The sequence below is a fragment of the Pseudophryne corroboree genome, chromosome 2 (assembly GCF_028390025.1).
Source record: "Pseudophryne corroboree isolate aPseCor3 chromosome 2, aPseCor3.hap2, whole genome shotgun sequence".
Classification (NCBI taxonomy): Eukaryota; Metazoa; Chordata; class Amphibia; order Anura; family Myobatrachidae; genus Pseudophryne; species Pseudophryne corroboree.
The window spans coordinates 34,979,639-35,000,626 of NC_086445.1; the positions used below are offsets into that span (position 1 = coordinate 34,979,639).

At 40.5% G+C, this 20,988-nt stretch overlaps 1 protein-coding gene across 10 annotated transcripts in view; it reads left to right on the forward strand.

Annotated features, from left to right (window-relative positions):
• The window catches only part of LOC134995168 (zinc finger protein 436-like), a 260,476-nt gene that overhangs the window by 78,598 nt on the left and 160,890 nt on the right, over positions 1-20,988 (forward strand). The window contains exon 12 of one of the 10 annotated variants that reach the window (XM_063951065.1): positions 14,351-16,263. The exons of the other annotated variants lie outside the window; for them this stretch is intronic. Within the exon in view, the coding sequence (XP_063807135.1) occupies positions 14,351-14,901 (551 nt within the window). The 3' untranslated portion in view covers positions 14,902-16,263. Of the gene's footprint in view, positions 1-14,350; positions 16,264-20,988 lie in introns of those variants that run through there. 10 annotated transcript variants of the gene reach the window in all.

The following is a 20,988-nucleotide window of genomic DNA, read 5'->3' on the forward strand; positions in this document are numbered from 1 at the left end:
CATAGGTGGCTGGTCTATGTGCCAGTGCTGGCAGTTGGTGACTGGCGCTGCCTCATCTAGCGCTACAGGAAGTGCAGCGCTAAAGAGAGACTATAACATTATGGCAGGAGAGGAGAGGGTCTCGTACGTATAGAGCAGGACAGTCCATGCAGTCTACAGTGTTGTTGGCTGGTCACTAGGCCCAGATATAATGCAGGTCTGTAGAAGATATGCAAGTGGGGACTGTTTGCTGTCTGATTAGGAGAGTCACACAGGGCGGTAAGCTCTTTTTATTGGCAATAATTCTGTCAGTATTTAGCAAGGAGATGACGCATAATGTGGTCACCCTCTCCTAGCACTGGGCTACGGCTCTTGTGTAATAATGATTTAGTACCACCCTCTCCCCTCCCCTCCATCCTGTTCTGCCCCTTGTGTAATAATGATTTTATACCCTCTCCTCTCCCCTGCTATCTCTGCCTCTTGCACTCCAATGGTAATTTCTACCACCCTGAGTGCACTCCATGTGCTGCAACTCTGTAGCTTTCAACCAGCATCCTATAACCCAGTGGTTTCCAAACTTTTTTGAATCACGGCGCCCTAGAATATCAGAATTTTTTTCACGGCACCCCTAGGCCAAAAATTTCTTATTGAGAAATTTAGAAAGAAATATTACATTAAGTAGATCGCGTTTATATGTCATCCTTAGGGTCAGTTGTGTGGTGAGGGACAAGATTTGCTTCTGTTTGGCCACATATTTTATGACTGGCAGCCACCAGCACTTGTTTTGCCTATTATATTGACCATGAAAAATTTGAATTGGTCCTGAATACCAACCCAGGGCACCCCTGCAAGTGTCCCGAGGCACCCCAGGGAGCCACGGCACACAGTTTGGGAACTTCTGCTATAACCAACTTTGAATCCAAGTTTTGGCGTGGGACAAGTCATTGGTAAAATCTATGTAAGGTACATCCATGGCTCCTCCTTGAGTCACCCAGTCACTTCTATCCAGTCATTACAATGAGTAAGAATAAGTCCTTTATTACCGTTGCTCACTATAATTTCTTGATATGATGCTATAATTGTTAGTAAATTATTAAGGTCATGTCTCAGTGTTGATTTGGAGAGCTGCCAGGTCAGTTGCCTTGTCACTGCATAATGAAATATCACCAGCAACGGAACAGTTCCCGTGGCCAGATTATGGTGTTATATTGGGGATACCCTGGGGTTATACAGCAGGAAGAGACACTTAGATCATGGATTGTTATAGTAATAAATGATTCTCACATTAATGTCACTCTGGTCTTGCCCATATTATTTTATGTACAACTTGTGCCTATTAAAATTAAATTGGTATCTGCTTGTAAGCAGGGTTGGCTTGTTGAAACCAATTTTTTTTTTTTTACATCACTCTCCTTTTTTTTATGTGACTACAGCACAGCACCATGACTTCTTTAAAAAAAAAAAAAGGCTATTATAAGGGATTTCCCAGGTGGTATTCCACATTCTTGTTGCTTGTAGTCTTCATTTGAGTGAGCTGAACCAATGCAGTAAATTCACACACACAACAGAGAAATAGGGAGGTTGGGAGGTTGAACCAGATCGTAGAGGTGCTAAACTTGCCTAGCTTCAGCTAAGACTCCACAAACACCTCCCATAACAATCCCATAAGACAGGTTATAATCACAACTAAAATTCTTATGTTCAATTTCATCTGTCTCTGAGTGTACTCGGCACTTTTTATTATGTTTAGTCTATCTACATATATTGTTTTTAAGGAAATATGTAAAATCATATCAAAGCCTAATAGCTTTAGATTGTTAATGTTAGAAAGCATTACAACTTGGTTGACCAAGTTTTCTCATACATAGCAAACTTTCACAGAATTTATAATAAGCAGGATTACATTTTTTTTCATTAAAACATTAACGCAACAAACCACCCAAAAAACAGGTTAAAAATAAAAATAAACGGTTTAAACAAAAACTAAAAAGAAAAAAAAAATGATTAGATCACCAAAACATTGGAGTACCGTGTCTCCGTGACTTCTACTCGCCATACTGGCTCACTTCTCTACATACAGTACCTCTTCCCTCTCTGACCAGGCATTATGTAGAATATGTTCCCCCACTTTTATTGCGCAATCTGTTTATCCTTCTGTCATAGATCTGCGTGGTTATGAAGCCTCTACCATTTCCCCCAGGCCTATAAGTAGCACACAGGCCGCCATATCCGATGCTGTTTCATACCACCGCCATCACTGAGCCACAGACCACATGCTATTACATGTCACCGTGCTGGGGCTGATCATTCCAAAGATAGGAGTGTTGGTGCAAGTACTGAATGACAACGATGACAGTTGCTGGTACTAGCAAACTAGCAATTGGCTGTTTCTGTACTTTTTCCCTAATCTAATTAGTACCTGCCTTATCATTCGAGCTTAGACTATAAGTGCGTGTTTAAGCAGTTTTATGGGGTATTTTTTTTTTTTTACTTGTTGTTTCTGCTGTATTAGGGAGGTTTCAGCATTGATGCCTAATAAATACTTTTCATACACACAATGGTTTATTGCATGGGTGCATGAGGGATGTAAGTCTCTGTTATGTGCTCCTAGTGAGTAAAAAGAGCGGGCATGAGCCGATATTACTGACCAGAACGCAACTTGAACCCTGATTACTTCTCCGTTTCCCAACTATTGCGGTTTAATATTTTAGATGCTGACCTTTAGCTATTTCTATCTCTTTGTCTACGGGGGTCACAAGGGATCTAGCTGGGGATACACTACTCAGTGTAACGTGACCTAGTACGCAGTAGTTTAAGATGAGGCGGTGTATTGTGGGAGAGATCCCCAGGACAGATTGGGGTCCCATCTACAAATATAAAGTAAATGTGGACATCCACAGTATGTGTTGCTCCACTGCTTCTTAGCATTTCCACTCTCATTGGGGAACAGTGGCACAGCACTAATTCACCAAGACAGAGCTGGTTATCAGAATTCACTTCCTTATTAGTACAATACAATTATACAATCACACACGGCCGGTGCACAGTAAAGAATATACAATTTTTATAAGTTGGCTCTCATCAAAAGTAAAACTCTTCAATGTTATATTAAACTTTTTATTATATACACAGTCACAGATGTATTGGGTGTGGAAGAAACGTTTAGTGTTGGTAAATGTTTTTACTGTAAGATTAGTTCATTGAACTTGGTTAGTAGATTATGCAAATGTCCTAATTCACAGTGTTTTTATCTATGCATTCAGTGCATACAGTACAATACAATACGGTCAGGGGGGACCCAACAGATCTGTGTCGCAATACTGAGATACGAGTAATCACTATATCCATGCAGTCTCATCGTTGTTGCAGTTTGTAGCACGGTGTGTACTATACTGGCCAGCTGCTGGTAAGTCCATAAAATGCAGCTACTCAGAGGGATTTTCCTTTTTCACAACATCCAACAGGAAACTATCCTGGTTATCAACATAAACACCGGTTTGTGCAGCAATATCAGGGTCCTTACTGCTCCTTAACGCATTCCCCCGCCTATTCAAAGGAGCTTCCTCAGAAGGTTGAATAGTCACTGACCAGCGTATCCTATTATGCACACTGTTCATGCGTCCTATGCCTCATTTTCAGCTGAAGCAGGCAATAGCGACATCTGCACATACACACTCCTACAGTATGTGCATTCCGTGTGTTGTTCAGTACTCTGCAAACCATTTTATTGCAGATTCCAAGCCTCTGGAGTTAATAGTCACTATCAAAGAAGCTTATGAATCTTTATAATTCAATGTATCACAGTAATAGAAGGGCCTCAGAGATTTCCTGATGAGGCATTATAGAAGATATGTATATATATGTGTGTGTGTGTGTGTGTGTGTATATATATATATATATATATATATACAATATATCATAAAAAATAGAAGTGATATGTCAACATCAGAAACATATTTACATGTATTTCTATAGTTCCTTCATAATCTAAAATATATGTTTCCATATATAAATAATAATACCAAAAATCTATCTATAATTACTGTGTTTAAAAACCTCCATATACTAACATAAGGATCACCTAAATAATACAACAATAACACACATATAACCAGCAGGGGCATCTACGTCCTTACGTGTTATCTAATGATAAAAAGAAACCTCCAATGATTACAGAGCGAGAAAATATAAATACAGTGTGTGTATGTTTGTATGTATGTATATATATATATATATATATATATATACTGTATGTGTGTGTGTGTGTGTGTGTGTGTGTGTGTGTGTGTGTGTATATACACTGCTCAAAAAAATAAAAGGAACACTAAAATAACACATCCTAGATCTGAATGAATGAAATATTCTTATTAAATACTTTGTTCTTTACATAGTTGAATGTGCTGACAACAAAATCACACAAAAATTATCAATGGAAATCAAATTTATTAACCCATGGAGGTCTGGATTTGGAGTCACCCTCAAAATTAAAGTGGAAAAACACACTACAGGGTGATCCAACTTTGATGTAATGTCCTTAAAACAAGTCAAAATGACGCTCAGTAGTGTGTAGTAGTCCAGGCATTGATGCTATGGACTGGCCCGCCCGTTCCCCAGACCTGAATCCAATTGAGCACATCTGGGACATCATGTCTCGCTCCATCCACCAACGCCACGTTGCATCACAGACTGTCCAGGAGTTGGCGGATGCTTTAGTCCAGGTCTGGGAGGAGATCCCTCAGGAGACCATCCGCCACCTCATCAGGAGCATGCCCAGGCGTTGTAGGGAGGTCATACAGGCACGTGGAGGCCACACACACTACTGAGCCTCATTTTGACTTGTTTTAAGGACATTACATCAAAATTGGATCAGCCTGTAGTGTGTTTTTCCACTTTAATTTTGAGGGTGACTCCAAATCCAGACCTCCGTGGGTTAATAAATTTGATTTCCATTGATAATTTTTGTGTGATTTTGTTGTCAGCACATTCAACTATGTAAAGAACAAAGTATTTAATAAGAATATTTCATTCATTCAGATCTAGGATGTGTTATTTTAGTGTTCCCTTTATTTTTTTGAGCAGTGTGTATATGTGTGTATATATATATATGTTTTTCCTTGGTGCTCTATATCCAGTTCCAAAATGTACAGAACCAGTATTGGCTTACTTCGTCTCTGAGGTATGGAATAGGGGTACCTAAAATGACATACCCTCAACCAAGAAAAATCTCCCAACAAATAGAAGCCCAAAGGCTGAATTAGTGGTTAACAATATTTGAACATTTGTTAAAATTACATAAAATAGTAAACACTGATTCGATTACAATTGGCATAAACATAGAAACATCAACGGTTCCTACAACAGTGGTCTTGGTGGTAAACAATACCCTCCCTCACCTCAAAAAGGTGTGTGCTCTTGGGAGGGTGACAACACCACTATGTAAGGGCCCGTACTAGATGACCCTATGCATTTCATCAGAACCGACTTCTTCAGGGGTTCAAGAATTCAGTAAAGAGCACCCTTTTTGGTTGTTTTGAAACAATTTCAACTTAAGTAATACATCTTCAAGTCTTGTAACCTTATTAGATTTAAAACCAGATGGTACCTGTCTGCACTTACAATGGTTGCTTCAAACTGGTCCTTATAACTCTTCAAATGATGGCCAATTATGGCTTAGGAATTACTTCTACCAATACGAAACCTTTATCCGTGGACTAGGAGCAATATACTAAAATAGCCGTAGCAGACCTGGTGGCTAATATCTAAAATCAGGAAATCAGACAGTCTTGTGTCGACAATAGTGGAGGAGACAAGTCATCTTAGTAGAGATGAATCGAACATTATGTTTGCTTTATTAGGTCGTATTCTATTGATATCCATAGTATGTCAGAGTTGACAACAAATTTGTCCTCAGTATCTCCGAGGGGTTAAAAGACAGTTTTTTAGGTAAGCTGTCCTCCGTATCTCCGAGCTATCAAAGACGGTTCTAGAGTCCTGTAGTGTCTGTGTGTGTCTCTTTCCAATTTGGAACATAAGGATCACCTAAATAATACAATAATAACACACATATAACCAGCAGGGGCATCTAAGTCCTTACGTGTTATCTAATGATAAATAGAAACCTCCAATGATTACAGAGCGAGAAAATATATATATACAGTGTGTGTATATATATATATGTGTGTGTGTGTGTGTATATATATATATATATAATTTTTTTATTTTTTTTTTGGGGGGGGGGGGGGGGGTGGAAACTTTACAACTCCATTATATCATGTAGCCCATTTGGTATGAGGGATCCTAGGCAGTAGATCTAATATGCCTCTCTTTACAGAGCATGTTCAATTTATCACCTCCTTTATGTGTTATTTTCATTTGTTAAATGGCTTTAATCACTGATTTTTCATCGATGCGCTTTCACATTCCAGAATATGTCTAGACAAATGATGTGGCTTGATGCCTTTCAAAATAGTTCTCCTGTGCTCCTAATATCGAGTTTGAAGCATCCCAGTTGTACGGCCTACATATTGGAAGCCACACCCACACTCGATTACATAAATAATGGAGGTAGATGTACAATTCAAAAATCCTTTAATATAAAATAAAATGTATTTTTGGTTACAAGTGACTCAAACTCAAGGATTTTTAAACTTGTATGTTCACACGTTAAAGATTTTGTCCTACCACATCTAAAAAAGACCCACTGGTCTCTGGTGTAACCAGTTATTCTCCGTACCTAATGGTGCTTCTATTCATCTTTGAAAAGTACTTGATACCAACTTAAATTTTAAATTATTTGATTTACGTTTCCGTAGAACATTTGATTTCATTAATCTGTTGTTCTGATTTCTGGTGCACCTTTTATTATATTGAGTAATACAATTTGCTGTATATTTTGTGGAACCTTCCTTTGTTTTCTGAGAAACTAAAGCTGTCTTTAGTACCTGACTTCTGTCATCTTATAAATTTCTTCATATGTTTTCTTTAAATATGCTCTGGATTCCTTATTCAAAAAAAATGATAGCGTTTTTACCTGTTCATAAGTTTGTTCAGTAGAAAAACTCTGATTTATTCTGATGGATTGTCCCTTTAAGTATATTATTATGCAACACTTTTGAGTCTCAACTATTATAATTAAGATATTTATTTTGAACAACCAGTTTTGCATATGTTTTGGTGTCAATTATCTCTTACTGATGCAATATCGAGAAAAATCATTTTATATAAATCAATTGTGCTCGTAAACTTAAGTCCAACAGTCTTTATTAAGACTATATGTAAATTGGTGAAGGAAGTGAATATCCCTGGCCCAAAAACTAAATGTTATCTATGTATAGTTTGACAAAACTTGGCATGAACCTGGTCCCCATAGCGGTACCAAGTGTTTAGAATTTTTTTTTTAGGACCGTATAAAAGATCATTGTGAGCAAAATGAATTAAATTGTCTTTAAAACAAAATCACGTAACTCTTGTTGCTTATTCAGATACTGTCTGAGATAGTATTTATAGCCTTTAGGCCTAAATCATGAGAAATGTTTGACTGTGTCTGTTAAAATAAGAAAATGTTCAGTATCCATAATATAAGATTTGAGTATGAGAACACTGAATTTGAACATTTGCATCATCTACTAGCCAAGTGTGTGTGTGTGTGTGTGTGTGTGTGTGTGTGTATCCTCGCTCATCTATGCTGTCTATGGCGTTAGTCCTGATCACAGAGTCGCAGTGTGCCTGGGCGCAAGGCAGCATGCCTAGTCGTAGGGAGGCTCACAGAGCTTATCATGGTGTTTGGCGTTACCGGTGAGTGTAATACCTGTAATCATCACCAGGTGTCGCTTTTTGAAATCACCATTGCGCATGCGTGTGGTCTCCATTGAAATACAGTACACTATAGCGCAATAACTACTTTACTGTACACTGTGTGAGTAATGCTGTACAAGCGTATCTTTATGCTATTTAAAATATACTGCTGCAATGTGGTCCCGTAGACAAACCAATAAATAAAAAGTGTATACAGACTCAAATGAACGTGTTAAGGCAATGGTCCATTGACGTTAGGTTTATGTGAGCTATTAAATTAAATTAAAATGGGCTTTAAGCTTAATATCTCCAGTTTTGCGGTCCAAATGGCTCACGACTGTGTTCATATGGAAGGGGAGATGATTAGCTACCAGGGGATGCCGACCCCAACTTTCTGTGACCCCCACAAGACTAACAGCAAGCAAGGGAACCCATGGTGAGTCTGAATTAATGGGCACATTATAGTCTATGGGAAAATTGGTTCACTTTGCGCCCCGATATATGGGTGTCCCAGAGACTCAAGACCAGTACCATATGAAAGAGGAGACTCTAGGCTTTTGGGCCACTAGTTTATGTAATACCACAAAGGGAAAAGTAAAGCAATGGTGTCGGGTCCCTTCCAATTGTCCACTCAGCTTGCACAGGGTGCGGGGTTTCTGGCTAGATAGAAAATACTGTACTGAAACACTAAGCACGGTGTTTTGGCATCCAGTAACTTAGGGAGGAGCTTTTACCTCTCCCCATTATACTTATAAAGATAACACTTGCCGCTGTATCCTTTAGAGCAGAGTACGTTACAAGCTTTTTATGCTACTTAGTACTCAAATAGAAAATACTGTACAGAGATGCTAAGCACAGTGTTTTGGAATCCAGTAACTTAGGGAGGAGCTTTTATCTCTCCCTATTATACTTATAAAGATAACACTTGCTGCTGTAGCCTTTAGAGCAGAGTAAGTTACAAGCCGTTCATGCTACTTAGTACTCAAATAGAAAATACTGTACAGAGACGCTCTAAAGGCTACAGCGGCAAGAACCCCCCCAGAACCAGAGATTTCAAGCTTTAAGCCCATTTTAATTTAATAGCTCACATAAACCTAACGTCAATGGACCATTGCTTTAACACGTTCGTTTGCGTCTGTATACACTATTTTTATTTATTGATTTATTGGTTTCTTTTTTTTGGGTCCCGACAGAGAATGAATATTTTCAACAGCGTCTCTGAACTCCGCTGGTTAACCCCCACCTTCCCCCTCACCCTTCTCCCTCCTCTGAGAGACTGATCTTTACAGACATCGAGGCCAGCTTACAGTCAATAAATTGCCAACACAGTATGTAAATGAAGGGCTGATACTACAGTCGCTTTGGTTGGGGGGGAGAAGGATTAGAGAGGACCAGAGTGAATGTACATTAACCAGTACATTACTGTGCTATGGATTTGCGTGTCAGACGCCCCGACAGTCAGTTATTGAAACAGGTGTGCATAATTCCATTGAATGTAAGGTTCTTAGATATATGAATGTTTTTTTTATAAAGTGTCGAGAAGAAATAAAACAAAAACAAAGGCATTCGCACTTTGGGAATCGAACCTGGGACTCTGAGCATGGGGCACAGGACACTTCAAGGCTTGGCCATGACGCCTGGTGATTGACACAAGCTCATTTGTTAATGTAAGCAGTGATCCCTTCCGATGGGTTTTGCTGTATTGCAGGCATTCCCAACCGCAGTCCTCAAGACACACCAACAGTACAGGTTTTAGTGATATCCAGGCTTCAGCACAGATGCTTAAATCAAAATACCTGAGGTACTAATTAAGTCACCTGTGTTCAAGCCTGGATATCACTAAAACCAGGACTGTTAGTGTGCCTTGAGGACCGCTGTTGGGAAACTCTGCTGTATTGACTGTGAGACTTGGACGCTCACATACAGTACTGACGTCAATGGACCATTGCTTTAATATGTTTGTTTGCGTGTGTATACACTATTTTTCTTTATTGATTAGTCTATTGGACTTGGACACTCATGTAACATTACGTCAATGGACTATTGCTTTTACGCGTTCGCTTGCGTCTGTAGACACCAATTTTATTGATTGATTCATTGGTTTCTTGTTTTTCAAATTCTCTCTCTCAGTCCGACCATTGGTCTGTGTATACAGTATACAGTAAAATTACAGTCATCACTGACCATTTGACAGAGCTCGTAGATCAATCTGCCACTATTCGCTCTACAGTATTGGATTAGTGGAGCATTAGCCACCCAGTGGTGAAGATGTGTATTGCATGCTGCCTATGTAGTCATACCTCAACGCGCCTGTCCGTGCAACAACTGAGCTATTGCTTAGGCGTGACTACATAGGCGAAGAAACAGCAATGATGAGGGAGGCTCCATCTGTGTGTGTATATATGTGTGTGTGTGTGTGTGTGTGTGTGTGTGTGTGTGTATATATATATATATATATATATATAATGCACACATACAGACAAGATGTCCTCACATTTTTTATTTTATTATTTTAATTAGTCAATTAACATCATAGTCTGTTACTTGGAGGCTATCTAGGAGCATTTCAGTGAAAACTCCATCAAAATCTGTTCAGTAGATCTTGCATTTACCCCACAAATATAAATGAACAATTTTATGTGTGTATGTGTGTATATATATATATATATATATACATACACAGTCAGGTCCATAAATATTGGGACATTGACACAATTCTCATATTTTGGGCTCTATACACACCCACAATGGATTTGAAATGTAACAAACAAGATGTGCTTCAACTGCAGACTTTCCACTTTAATTTGAGGGTATTTACATCCAAATCAGGTGAACGGTGTAGGAATTACAACGGTTTCTATATTTGCCTCCCACTTTTTAAGGGACCAAAAGTAATGGGACAAACTAAACAATCCTAAATCAAACTTTCACTTTGTAATACTTTGTTGCAAATCCTTTGCAGTCAATTACAGCCTGAAGTCTGGAATGCATAGACATCACCAGACTCTGGGTTTCATCCCTGGTGATGCTCTGCCAGGCCTCTACTGCAAATGTCTTCAGTTCCTGCTTGTTCTTGGGGCATTTTCCCTTCGGTTTTGTCTTCATCAACTGAATTGTATGCTCAATCGGATTCAGGTCAGGTGATTGACTTGGCCATTGCATAACATTCCACTTATTTGCCTTAAAAACTCTTTGGTTGCTTTTGCAGTATGCTTCGGGTCAGTGTCCATCTACACTGTGAAGCGCTGTCCAATGAGTTCTGAAGCATTTGACTGAATATGAGCAGATAATATTGCCCATAACACTTCAGAATACATCCTGCTGCTTTTGTCAGCAGTCACATTATCAATAAACACAAGGGAATCACTCCATTGGCAGCCATACATGCCCACAACATGACACTACCACCACCACCATGCTTCACTGATGAGGTGGCATGTTTTGGATCATGAGCAGTTCCTTTCCTTCGCCATACTCTTCTCTTCCCATCACTCTGGTACAAGTTGATCTTTGTCTCATCTGTCCATAGGATGTTGTTTGAGAACTGTAAAGGCTTTTTTAGAAGTTGTTTGGCAAACTCTAATCTGGACTTCCTGTGGTAATGTATGGGAGCAAAGGACAATTGACCATTTGCTCCGAAATGCTGGAAAACTGTCAAAAATGGTCGTTCAGACAAATTGTGTAAATCAAATAGATTTAACCAATTTGTCTGATTAACCACTTTTGTTTGCTTTTACCAGACTTTCGTTCCAACCAGCCAGACTGGACAATCAATCTTTAGATGTATGGGCAGCTTAACCCTCCCACCTGCAGCCAATCCGTAAACTCCCACAGCCCCTGGAGCCTATCCCTATCCCCCCCTCCACCCCGCAGCCTAACCCTATCCCCCCACCCCACTTCCTAGCCCCATCCCTAACCCTTCCTGGCAAACATGTTCAGGATTCCAGCATTGGCATTCTGACAGATGTCGGGATTCCAGCACCGGTACTCTGACCCCTCGGATCCTGTCCGTTTGGATGCCAACTACATGCTGTTTGAATGTTAATAATCCATTGGTTGAAGGGCATCTAAAATGGTGGTTTTCCAAAAGTGCAAGTTGAAAGTCACCTGTTCCGATTATAGGAAAAGGCCCAAACTCCATCATTTTCAAGGAGGTACAAAAATTAAGTCTTTTGAGAGGAAATCGGCATCTCTCCTTCCTATACCACAGGAAATTTCAAGTTATTGGTCTCTTCCTTCCCTTTTAACTCATTCAAATAATCCAGTCCAGCCAAAGGAGATCTTTCTTTTTCATGGGGGTGCAGAGCAAGCGCACTGATACTCTCAATCTGCAGTAGCCCACCCACCTAACCTCCTACTTCCCCAGTCTACCAAACTCTGCTGTCAGGTGTCTGAGCACTACTACTCCATCTGGGTTCTCAAATCCATAACCTACAAGCAAAAAACCCCAAACTTCTATAACTTGTGATAGTAGTAGAGTAAATTCACAGAACATTTACACTTGTACGGTTGTAAGCAAGCTTTCATAGGCTGTGCAACATTACATCTAATTCTGCTAATGAGTGGATGCATTTAGTTAATAAAAATAAACTCTTATGATGGGTCTCATGTTAAAGCTCGTCTTCTGTCAGCAGGCAGCGGTGGCAGCCAGTTTGTGTGCTGACTACACTATAACCTGCTGTGCTGTACACTCGTGCTATAAAACATTGCCTGCGAGTTCTATCCTCTGACTCTTATGGTGCGTACACACGGTGCAATTTCGGTTTATGGACGATATTGGCTACAAATTGCCCAGATGCATGAGCCTCCTATCTAGCCAATATCTGGCCTGCTGGCACAGTCTATTTTTTCTTACGATGCCTGGTGTCATTTGCACTGACTTTTCTTACGATTTTGACTATATAGTAAAAATCATAAGGACAAATCGCACAGTGTGTGTGGGGATTCAGAGCGTATGGACTTCTGTAACCACGTTTATGCTGTGGAACAATCATCATCTATTTGCTTCAATAAAAAAAGTGCATGGCATAGGGTACATGCTCTATAGCTGTTGCTGTACATGCAGTAACAATACCCATAACAGGTTTGGTGCCATTGTAGGCAGTGCGGAGATGATGGTATAACAGACAGGGAAAAGCACATGAGGAAAGAGGGCCTTGCACGTGAGAGCTAAGAATATAATGGGGAGGGGAAGACGAGACAGTGGTGACGGGCAGTGAGCGAGGAGATGATAGTGGTGTGTTAGATTGAGAGCTGGATGGCTTTAATAAATAAGTGGGTCTTGAGAGCTGCCTTGAAGCTTTGGAGAGAGTTGGAGAGTCTGATAGGGAGAGGGAGGGAGTTCCAGTGGTGTGGGGAAGTCTCAGAGAAGTCCTGAAGTGGGAGGAGGTAAGCAGTTGGGAGGTGAGGTGGCAGTCATTGGAGGAGTGAAGTGGGAGTGTGGAGAGACAGAGAGAGATGAGGTTCGTAGGGAGGAAAGCTTTGGGTGATGACTTATAGGTCAGTGTGAGGAGATTGATTTGTAAAGTGTCTGGGGGAGAGTGGAGCCGAACACCGTCCATTGACGTTGGAGACAGGGAGGCCAGATAGGAGGAGGTTATAGTAGTTTAGTCTGGAGATGACCAGTGGCTGGATGATGGTCTTCGTTGCCTCCATGGTGAGATTTCCATAGTAATATGCATGGTCTATTTCGGGTTCTGTGTGGTTTATCTAATGTCTTTGTGATTCTATAGTCTACAGTTTTAGATTCAGCACTGTATGAAGGTTGCAAACTTTACCCCATTTATGTGATTCTGTACCATGTCTATCACAGAAGTGATGGGTAATGAGTTAAAATGCATTTTTACACCCAAAATGAGAGAATATGATCTCTCGTAAACACAGGATTGCCCTGAGCTCCTGTCTGATGGAATCTAGTAGTGTTTGGACAGACCTCTAGTCTATTGCACACTGGTCCTCATCTCAGCCTCCCTGCCTCCTACAGGGGCCACACTGTTCCCCCCGCTGTGCTGTATAAGGGTATTTATTAAATCTTCTCTCATCCTCTTTTCAGTCTTGTTTAATCAGATTCCAAACTCCAAAGCACCAGCACGTATGTTTTACCTAGCCTGCAGCCTCCACTCAGGGTAAACGTTGAAGGAAAAGTTACGTTTGACATTGATTAAAACCCTGACGTCTCAATTGGGGTGGTCTTCTGTATGCCGACTGACGGGATCCCGGCGCACAGTATACCGGCGCCGGGATCCCGACAGCCGGCATACCAACACTTATTCTCCCTCGTGGGGGTCCACGACCCCCCTGGAGGGAGAATAAAATAGTGTAGCGCGCCGCCACCGTGCCTGTAGCATGGCGAGCGCAGCGAGCCCGCAAGGGGCTCATTTGCGCTCGCCACACTGTCGGTAAGCCGGCGGCCGGGCTCCCGGCGCCGGTATGCTGGTCGCCGGGAGCCCGACTGCCGGCATATCGTAGTGAACCCCTCAATTGTACATATGTATAAAAACACATAATTTTATCACACAATGAAGCGATCCATTCACTGAATATAGAGGGTTTATCTTAGTACTTTTGTCCCCAACAGGTCCGCACGCCTCCTCACACTATCCTGAGAAGATGCTTCAATGCTCGGAGTGTCAGCAATGTTTCCCTAATCATTCAGACTTCATCACCCATCAGCAAACGCATAGCGCCAGTAATCTATATAGATGCTCGGCTTGTGGGGTGTGTTTCAGCTCCAGATTGACTTTTACTGCCCACCAGCAACTTCACGCAGAGGAAAAACTGTTTAATTGTTCTTACTGTGGGAAATGTTTTGACCAGAGGTCAGGTCTCCGGAACCATAAAAGGACTCACACCGGGGAGAGGCCATTTTTGTGCCCGTCGTGCGGCAGATGTTTTGCGGACAGATCATCTTTTGTTATGCATCAGCGAATTCACTCTGGCGAGAAGCCCTTTAGGTGCATGGAGTGCGGCAAGCGTTTCGCCCAGAGATCCAACCTAGTGAAACATCACCGCATTCACACCGGGGAGAGACCGTTTTCATGTTCTCAGTGCGGCCGCTGCTTTTCTGATGGCTCAAATCTTGTTCGACACCAGAAAAGACACAACAGAGGGAAATCTTTTGTGTTCTAGGTGATACATATGTAATAAGGCTGGTTTTTGAACCACATAAAATGTCATTCTCAGTGCTTATTTGGCAGCTGAATGTAGATTGTGACTGATCTCAGGTCCCTGGAACTGGGCATGTAAAAATGGTTGTGTTCACTTGCGAACCAATTTAACAATGGGCATGCTGGAAAGTGTTAAATCATCACATTGCAGTACCACCTGCTGCCACTTTAGGATCACCCTCCCCATTCGTTTATACTTTTACATTGTTATCCTAAAATACTGGCTTCATGGGAGGCAGAAAAAAAATCAAGTTTAATGAAGTACGCAACAAGACCGTGCTCCCTCTTGTAATGCAGAGACTTTCACTTTGTTCTAAGCTAGCGAGCAGGGCCCTCCTACCTGCTTTGTCTGTTGTTACCTAGTAATATTACTCTTTTGTTCCCAATTGGAAAGCGTAACAGACTATGCTGAAGCTATATAAATAACTGTAAGTAAATAAATGTCTTTTCATCACCTTTATCTTATTCAATTAACCTTTTTTGAAAACAAAATCCTGTGTTTATTGTGGTTGTAGAAACAGGTCCATGATTATGTATTATCTGCACTCGACGAGCAAAAACCCGTTATTACCCCAACTCTTGCCATCACATTATGGTGTAGTTGTGCTCCCAAATCCATGGCCCAAACCGGTAAAACCGGGGCATTGTGCAAAAGTAGCCTCTTCACTGGACCCTTAATTCATCACCTGCACATAGTGGAGTTCACTACTAGGGACAGAAAGACATCCGTTACATCCCAGCCAGCTCCTTCCTTTTATCAGTTGTTTTTTTTTTTTACTTTTTTTTATACATACAGTACATGTTCAATATTTTTTATGATTCTTTATGATCCATCTCCTTGAGTATAATATTTATAGTGAATGTTGATAATGCAAATGTATATAACATTAATATGAGAGTGTGAATAATATCTTTTGTTGAATTTTCATAATAATAATAACAACTTCAACTAGTTTTGATTTTGAATTTGTTCAAACCAGCATTCCAATTGGTCCCTTAGCGCAAAGTATCCTATTGGTATCTTTTGGTGTTTTGTGTGGGCAAATCCTGTTTATTATACATCCTCAGGTATAACTGAACCCTGCAGCTGAATATAAATTGATAAAGTTACATTGCTGTAAGATACAAAGATACATATATAGACTTTTGACTTGCACCTGGATAAAAAATATTTTTTATGGTTCTCATTTACCAGCATGACAAATAATGCAAAGTCCCGTTATGTAGCGAGTGGTTTCTCAGTCTGAGGCTGACGCAGAACTGTGATGTAGAATTCTGTTTTATATTATGTAATAAGCAAAAATAAAAACGTGACCACTAAGAATGGTGTCTGTGATGTGACGTATGACCACTAAGAAGGGCGTCTGTGATATGATATGGGACCAATGAGAAGGACATCTGTGATGTGACGTGAGTGAAGGGCATCTGTGATGTGATGTGTGACCACTGAGAAGGACGTCTGTGATGTGTGACCACTGAGAAAGACGTCTGTGATGTGACGTGTGACCACTGAGAAAGGCGTCTGTGATGTGACGTGTGACCACTGAGAAAGGCGTCTGTGATGTGATATGTGAACAAATTTTAGTAATTTCTCTTCAGACGATAACTAAAGTGCCCTGGAGCACGTGTTTTCGGAATATGCTTAGTTATATAAGAAACTTAAATAAATGCTTTAAGTTCTCATACACTAATACGCCAGTCGTCTGTTTTGTGGTTTCATTATTTTCGGCCCACGGTTTATCAAACATTTATCCTAATTATTTCTATATGATATTATTGATGTTATCCAGGGCAATTTGTTTCATTTCCAGCTCAGCAATAACGAAGTTACAATATCACTAACAATGTAAACAAATTGCAACAAAGTGCCACATTAGAACTAATCCTGTAACTTCCATTCTCCATGATTTATCCCTTAGGGGACTCTACAACGTAACAATTATTTGCCTCACTGGTAGCCTTTATTAATTTGCCAAGTATTCCTTTAGATGCAATCTAGGGTATCTAGGTATTAGAACATTTAAATTTAAATATTGCAACTTCTTTACACTCCAAGCCTAAAGAACTGTACTTTTGTCTCAAACAAACCATGTACCACAAATTGATTTTCTTCATTGCACTCCATAGTTTTTTCTCTGAAACAATATCATCTTTCATTCTCCCTGCAGTTCACCCCTCTGTGCACATTGCTGCCTCAATTATTCACTTTAATCTTATTAAAACTTACGAGATTTTAACTTATCTCTCTACTTTGACAATAGCACCCACAACCGGTCAACAAAAAAACATTCACAAACCTCCAACTGTATTCATCTCTCTCTCCTGCTTCTATTAGCTGGTGACATTTCACCGAATCCGGGATCCAATCTCTTGCCCCACTCACATCACCTGATTCGCAGCAATATAGAAATCCAGTCAACCTCATAAACATCAATTGTCTCCTTGCACCCTCCAAATCACTAGAATGTGCCTTATGGAATGCACGCTCTGTTTGTAACAAATTAACATCCATGCAGGACTTCTTCATATCTAAAAACTTCAATCTGCTGGCTACAACAGAAACATGGCTCACACAATCAGACACGGCCTCCACTGCAGCACTGTCACATGGTTGTCTCCACTTCACACCCACCTCCAGGCCTGGAAATAGTAAAGGAGGTGGGGTTGGATTATTACTTTTCCAATCTTTCGCATACACAGTTCTACCACAGGTTCCATCACTCACATTTACATCATTTGAAGTATATTTCATGAGGATTTACACTACTTTCTCTCTGCGTAATGCAGCGATCTATTGCTCACCTGGGCAATTAATAAATAAATAAATATGCCATAGAGTGCAGGATGCCTGCTGCGACTGAGTCACACAGAGGGTGTAGCGTAGCAAATTTTTATTTACATTTTTCTTCTTATTTACATTGCAGACGCAGGGAGACACCAGTCACAGTGTAACTATAGTAACTGAGACTTTAACTGCACAGGAATTCGTTTTATACCGGTACAAAGTCACAGTTGAAGCACAGCGAAACTTAGCATTAGGAAAACAGCAGATGATGTATATACATATTCACCCCATCTATACACAGATGTACAGATGTGTCCTCTTACAGCTCTGCTCTGTGTGCGACAACTGGCATTACATATATCGCGAGTGCCATTTGACTCTGAGGTTCCAAGCGTCTTTATATTCTGTATGTGTCTGTGACTGTATTTGCATACAAAATGCTAATCTACAGTGTTTTCATGGGAAACACTGTAACGTGGCATTTCGGATACAGATAGAGCCGCTATTACTCACAGAATGTAGGCATGCCACATATCATTTTAATCAGCAGAAGCTGCTTGTGCGTCCTTTTACATTACATGTGCACTGCAGGCGGCGGGGGCAGATATAACATGTGCAGAGAGAGTGAGATTTGGGTGAGGTGTGTTCAAACTGAAATCTAAATTGCAGTGTAGAAGAAATAAAGCAGACAGTATTTGCTGCTGCAATCAACTCTGAATTACCCCCAATATACTATACACTAGTTGTTATTTGCCCACAGGTTGAAAGGGACCATATTACATTGTGCGAGACCCTGTTTAGAATTAAATCATAAAAAACATTTATTTTCGTTATTTTATCATCTGTGTATGTGAGTATTTTATGTGTATGAATTTATTCTGATTTGTAATAAATGGTTGATGCGCTCTCTGATAATTTTTTATCTTGTGGTATTGATTAGTAGTGGGCAGCTCAGTACTGCCTTGGTGGGAGCAGCAATTTGTATTTATAACTGATGTAAAGACCAATTAATGAAATAGGCTTGGCTAGAAAGCGCGGGAATTTCTTTCTCTTTCTGCCCCACCTGCACTGCACATGGTTTTGCCCAACTGCTAACAAATTTTGCTGCTGCGATCAACTCGGAATTACCCCCCTGGTGCAGAGAGAAGCCACGGTGTATGAGGACACATATGCAGATGCTCTAGCGTTTGGTTGGTTTGAACCTTTGCAGAGGTTTCTCTCCAGAGGCTGACACTCAGGGTTCTGCTGGTAGCAGTCATATATGCCCATCACATGAGGTGTCTGAGGTAATGGACCATTCTACATGCAGGGCTCAGGCTTCAGCAGGTTACTTATGCCCGACAGCAGGGTGGTCATCTCTCCAAGCCTCTGCCAGCCATAACCTTCTGGATGTGAGATCCACTGTGGCTGGTCTTCCTCCAAACCCTTATCCGGTGAAGTCATTTTCCTGCAATGTTGTGCACTTTTACAGTTGAGTATATGTAACCTACCCTCTATTTCATGTATTGTTTGGGTGCCTCCCCTCTGTGGATACTGAAAAGGAAATGGCAGAATTTTTACTGTTAATATCTATTCCTTACATTCTCCCACCCGTACTGTCTGTCTGTCTTGTAGAAAGATTAGGAAGTTTCTCAGATACAGAGAAGGGAAGGAAGTTTCTGGGGTGGCTCTACTTGGCTGATTAAGATGTTATCCCATAAGTAAATGCTCTTATACCCGCTGCTCTCCAGTGTCAGGGTACGTCCTCTTGTTGTAATACTTCTCTCACTCTGTAGGACACTTTCCTGAGCTGGTGATCTGTGTGAGAGCTTCACCCATATCACCCTCTCCCTGCTCTCCAGGGAATACATGGTTAGATGCGTTAGTCTTTCCTGGTAATGTGTGTAACTTAGACAATACGAGTAGGGATAGAGCACCTTTCTATCAAACTTAATTGGTTTTGACAGGTTAACACCCACCGGCTACGCCCCCTTCGATATCAAATTATAGCGTTTGATATCGATTTTATATCAAATTTATAGAGCTCGATATCAAACTGTATTAAAAAATAATTGCTTTGAAAAGAATGTCACGCAACACCAGTTGCAGAATGTCACGCAACGCCACGCGTCAAATCGAGCGGATAAAAGAAGCATATTACACAGTATTAAAACCGGGTAGTTTTAGCGGTATTGATAAATATTATGGTGCAGTTAAAAATAAATTTAAAAGATCCGACGTAAGAAAGTGGTTACAAGAACAAGATGCATACACGTTGCACAAACCGGCAAGAAAAAACTATAAAAGGAACATGATATGTGTATCGGGTATAAATCAACAGTGGCAATGTGATTTTGGTTTCGCTCATAGATCTGTCAAAATACAACGATGGTGTTAAATACATATTAACCGTCATCGATATATTCAGTAAGAGGGCCTGGGCTGAAAGTCTGACCGCTAAGAACGCCGCAACAGTTGCTAATGCTTTTGAAAAAATATTCCAGCAGGGGGAAGTGCCAAAGAGGCTACAAACCGATAATGGTAAAGAGTTTCTAAACAGAATCCTAAAAAGGGTATTAGAAAAATACGGTATAAATCATTTCACAACCAATAACGATGTGAAAGCGGCGGTTATAGAGCGCTTCAATAGGACTTTAAAAACACGAATGTGGCGCTATTTCACGGCAAAGAATACCTACAGATATATAGACATTTTACAAGACTTCATACACAGTTATAATAACACTTACCATAGAACGATTAAGCGCGCTCCAAACGATAAGAATGACTAACGCTTTGAGTGTCTTCAAACGGTGATTACTTTAGAAGTAAGAAAACACCCGCTTGTTTAGGTGTTGGTGACCACATCCGTATTTCTAAATATAATTACATATTTCAGAAAGGCTACGAACAGAATTTTTCTGAGGAGATATTTGTAATACGAGGCGTGAACACGAAAGGTCTTAAGCTGCTTTACACGTTGGAGGATCTCTACGGTGAGACTATTACAGGTAGTTTTTATCCCGAAGAGCTTCAAAGCATACCAAAAAACTATAACAGGGTTTACAAAGTGGAAAAGATTTTAAAAAATAAGACGATCAGAGGCCGGAAATACACTTTAGTCAAGTGACGGGGATACCCCGCAAAATTTAACAGTTGGGTCGCGGCATCGGAAATAAAAGATATATAAACAAAGAGGACGATGGATGATAAATCGTTCTACATAACACTGCCGAGTAACGCCTTAGCAGCCACATTCCCACAAAATAAGATTTCTAACTATAC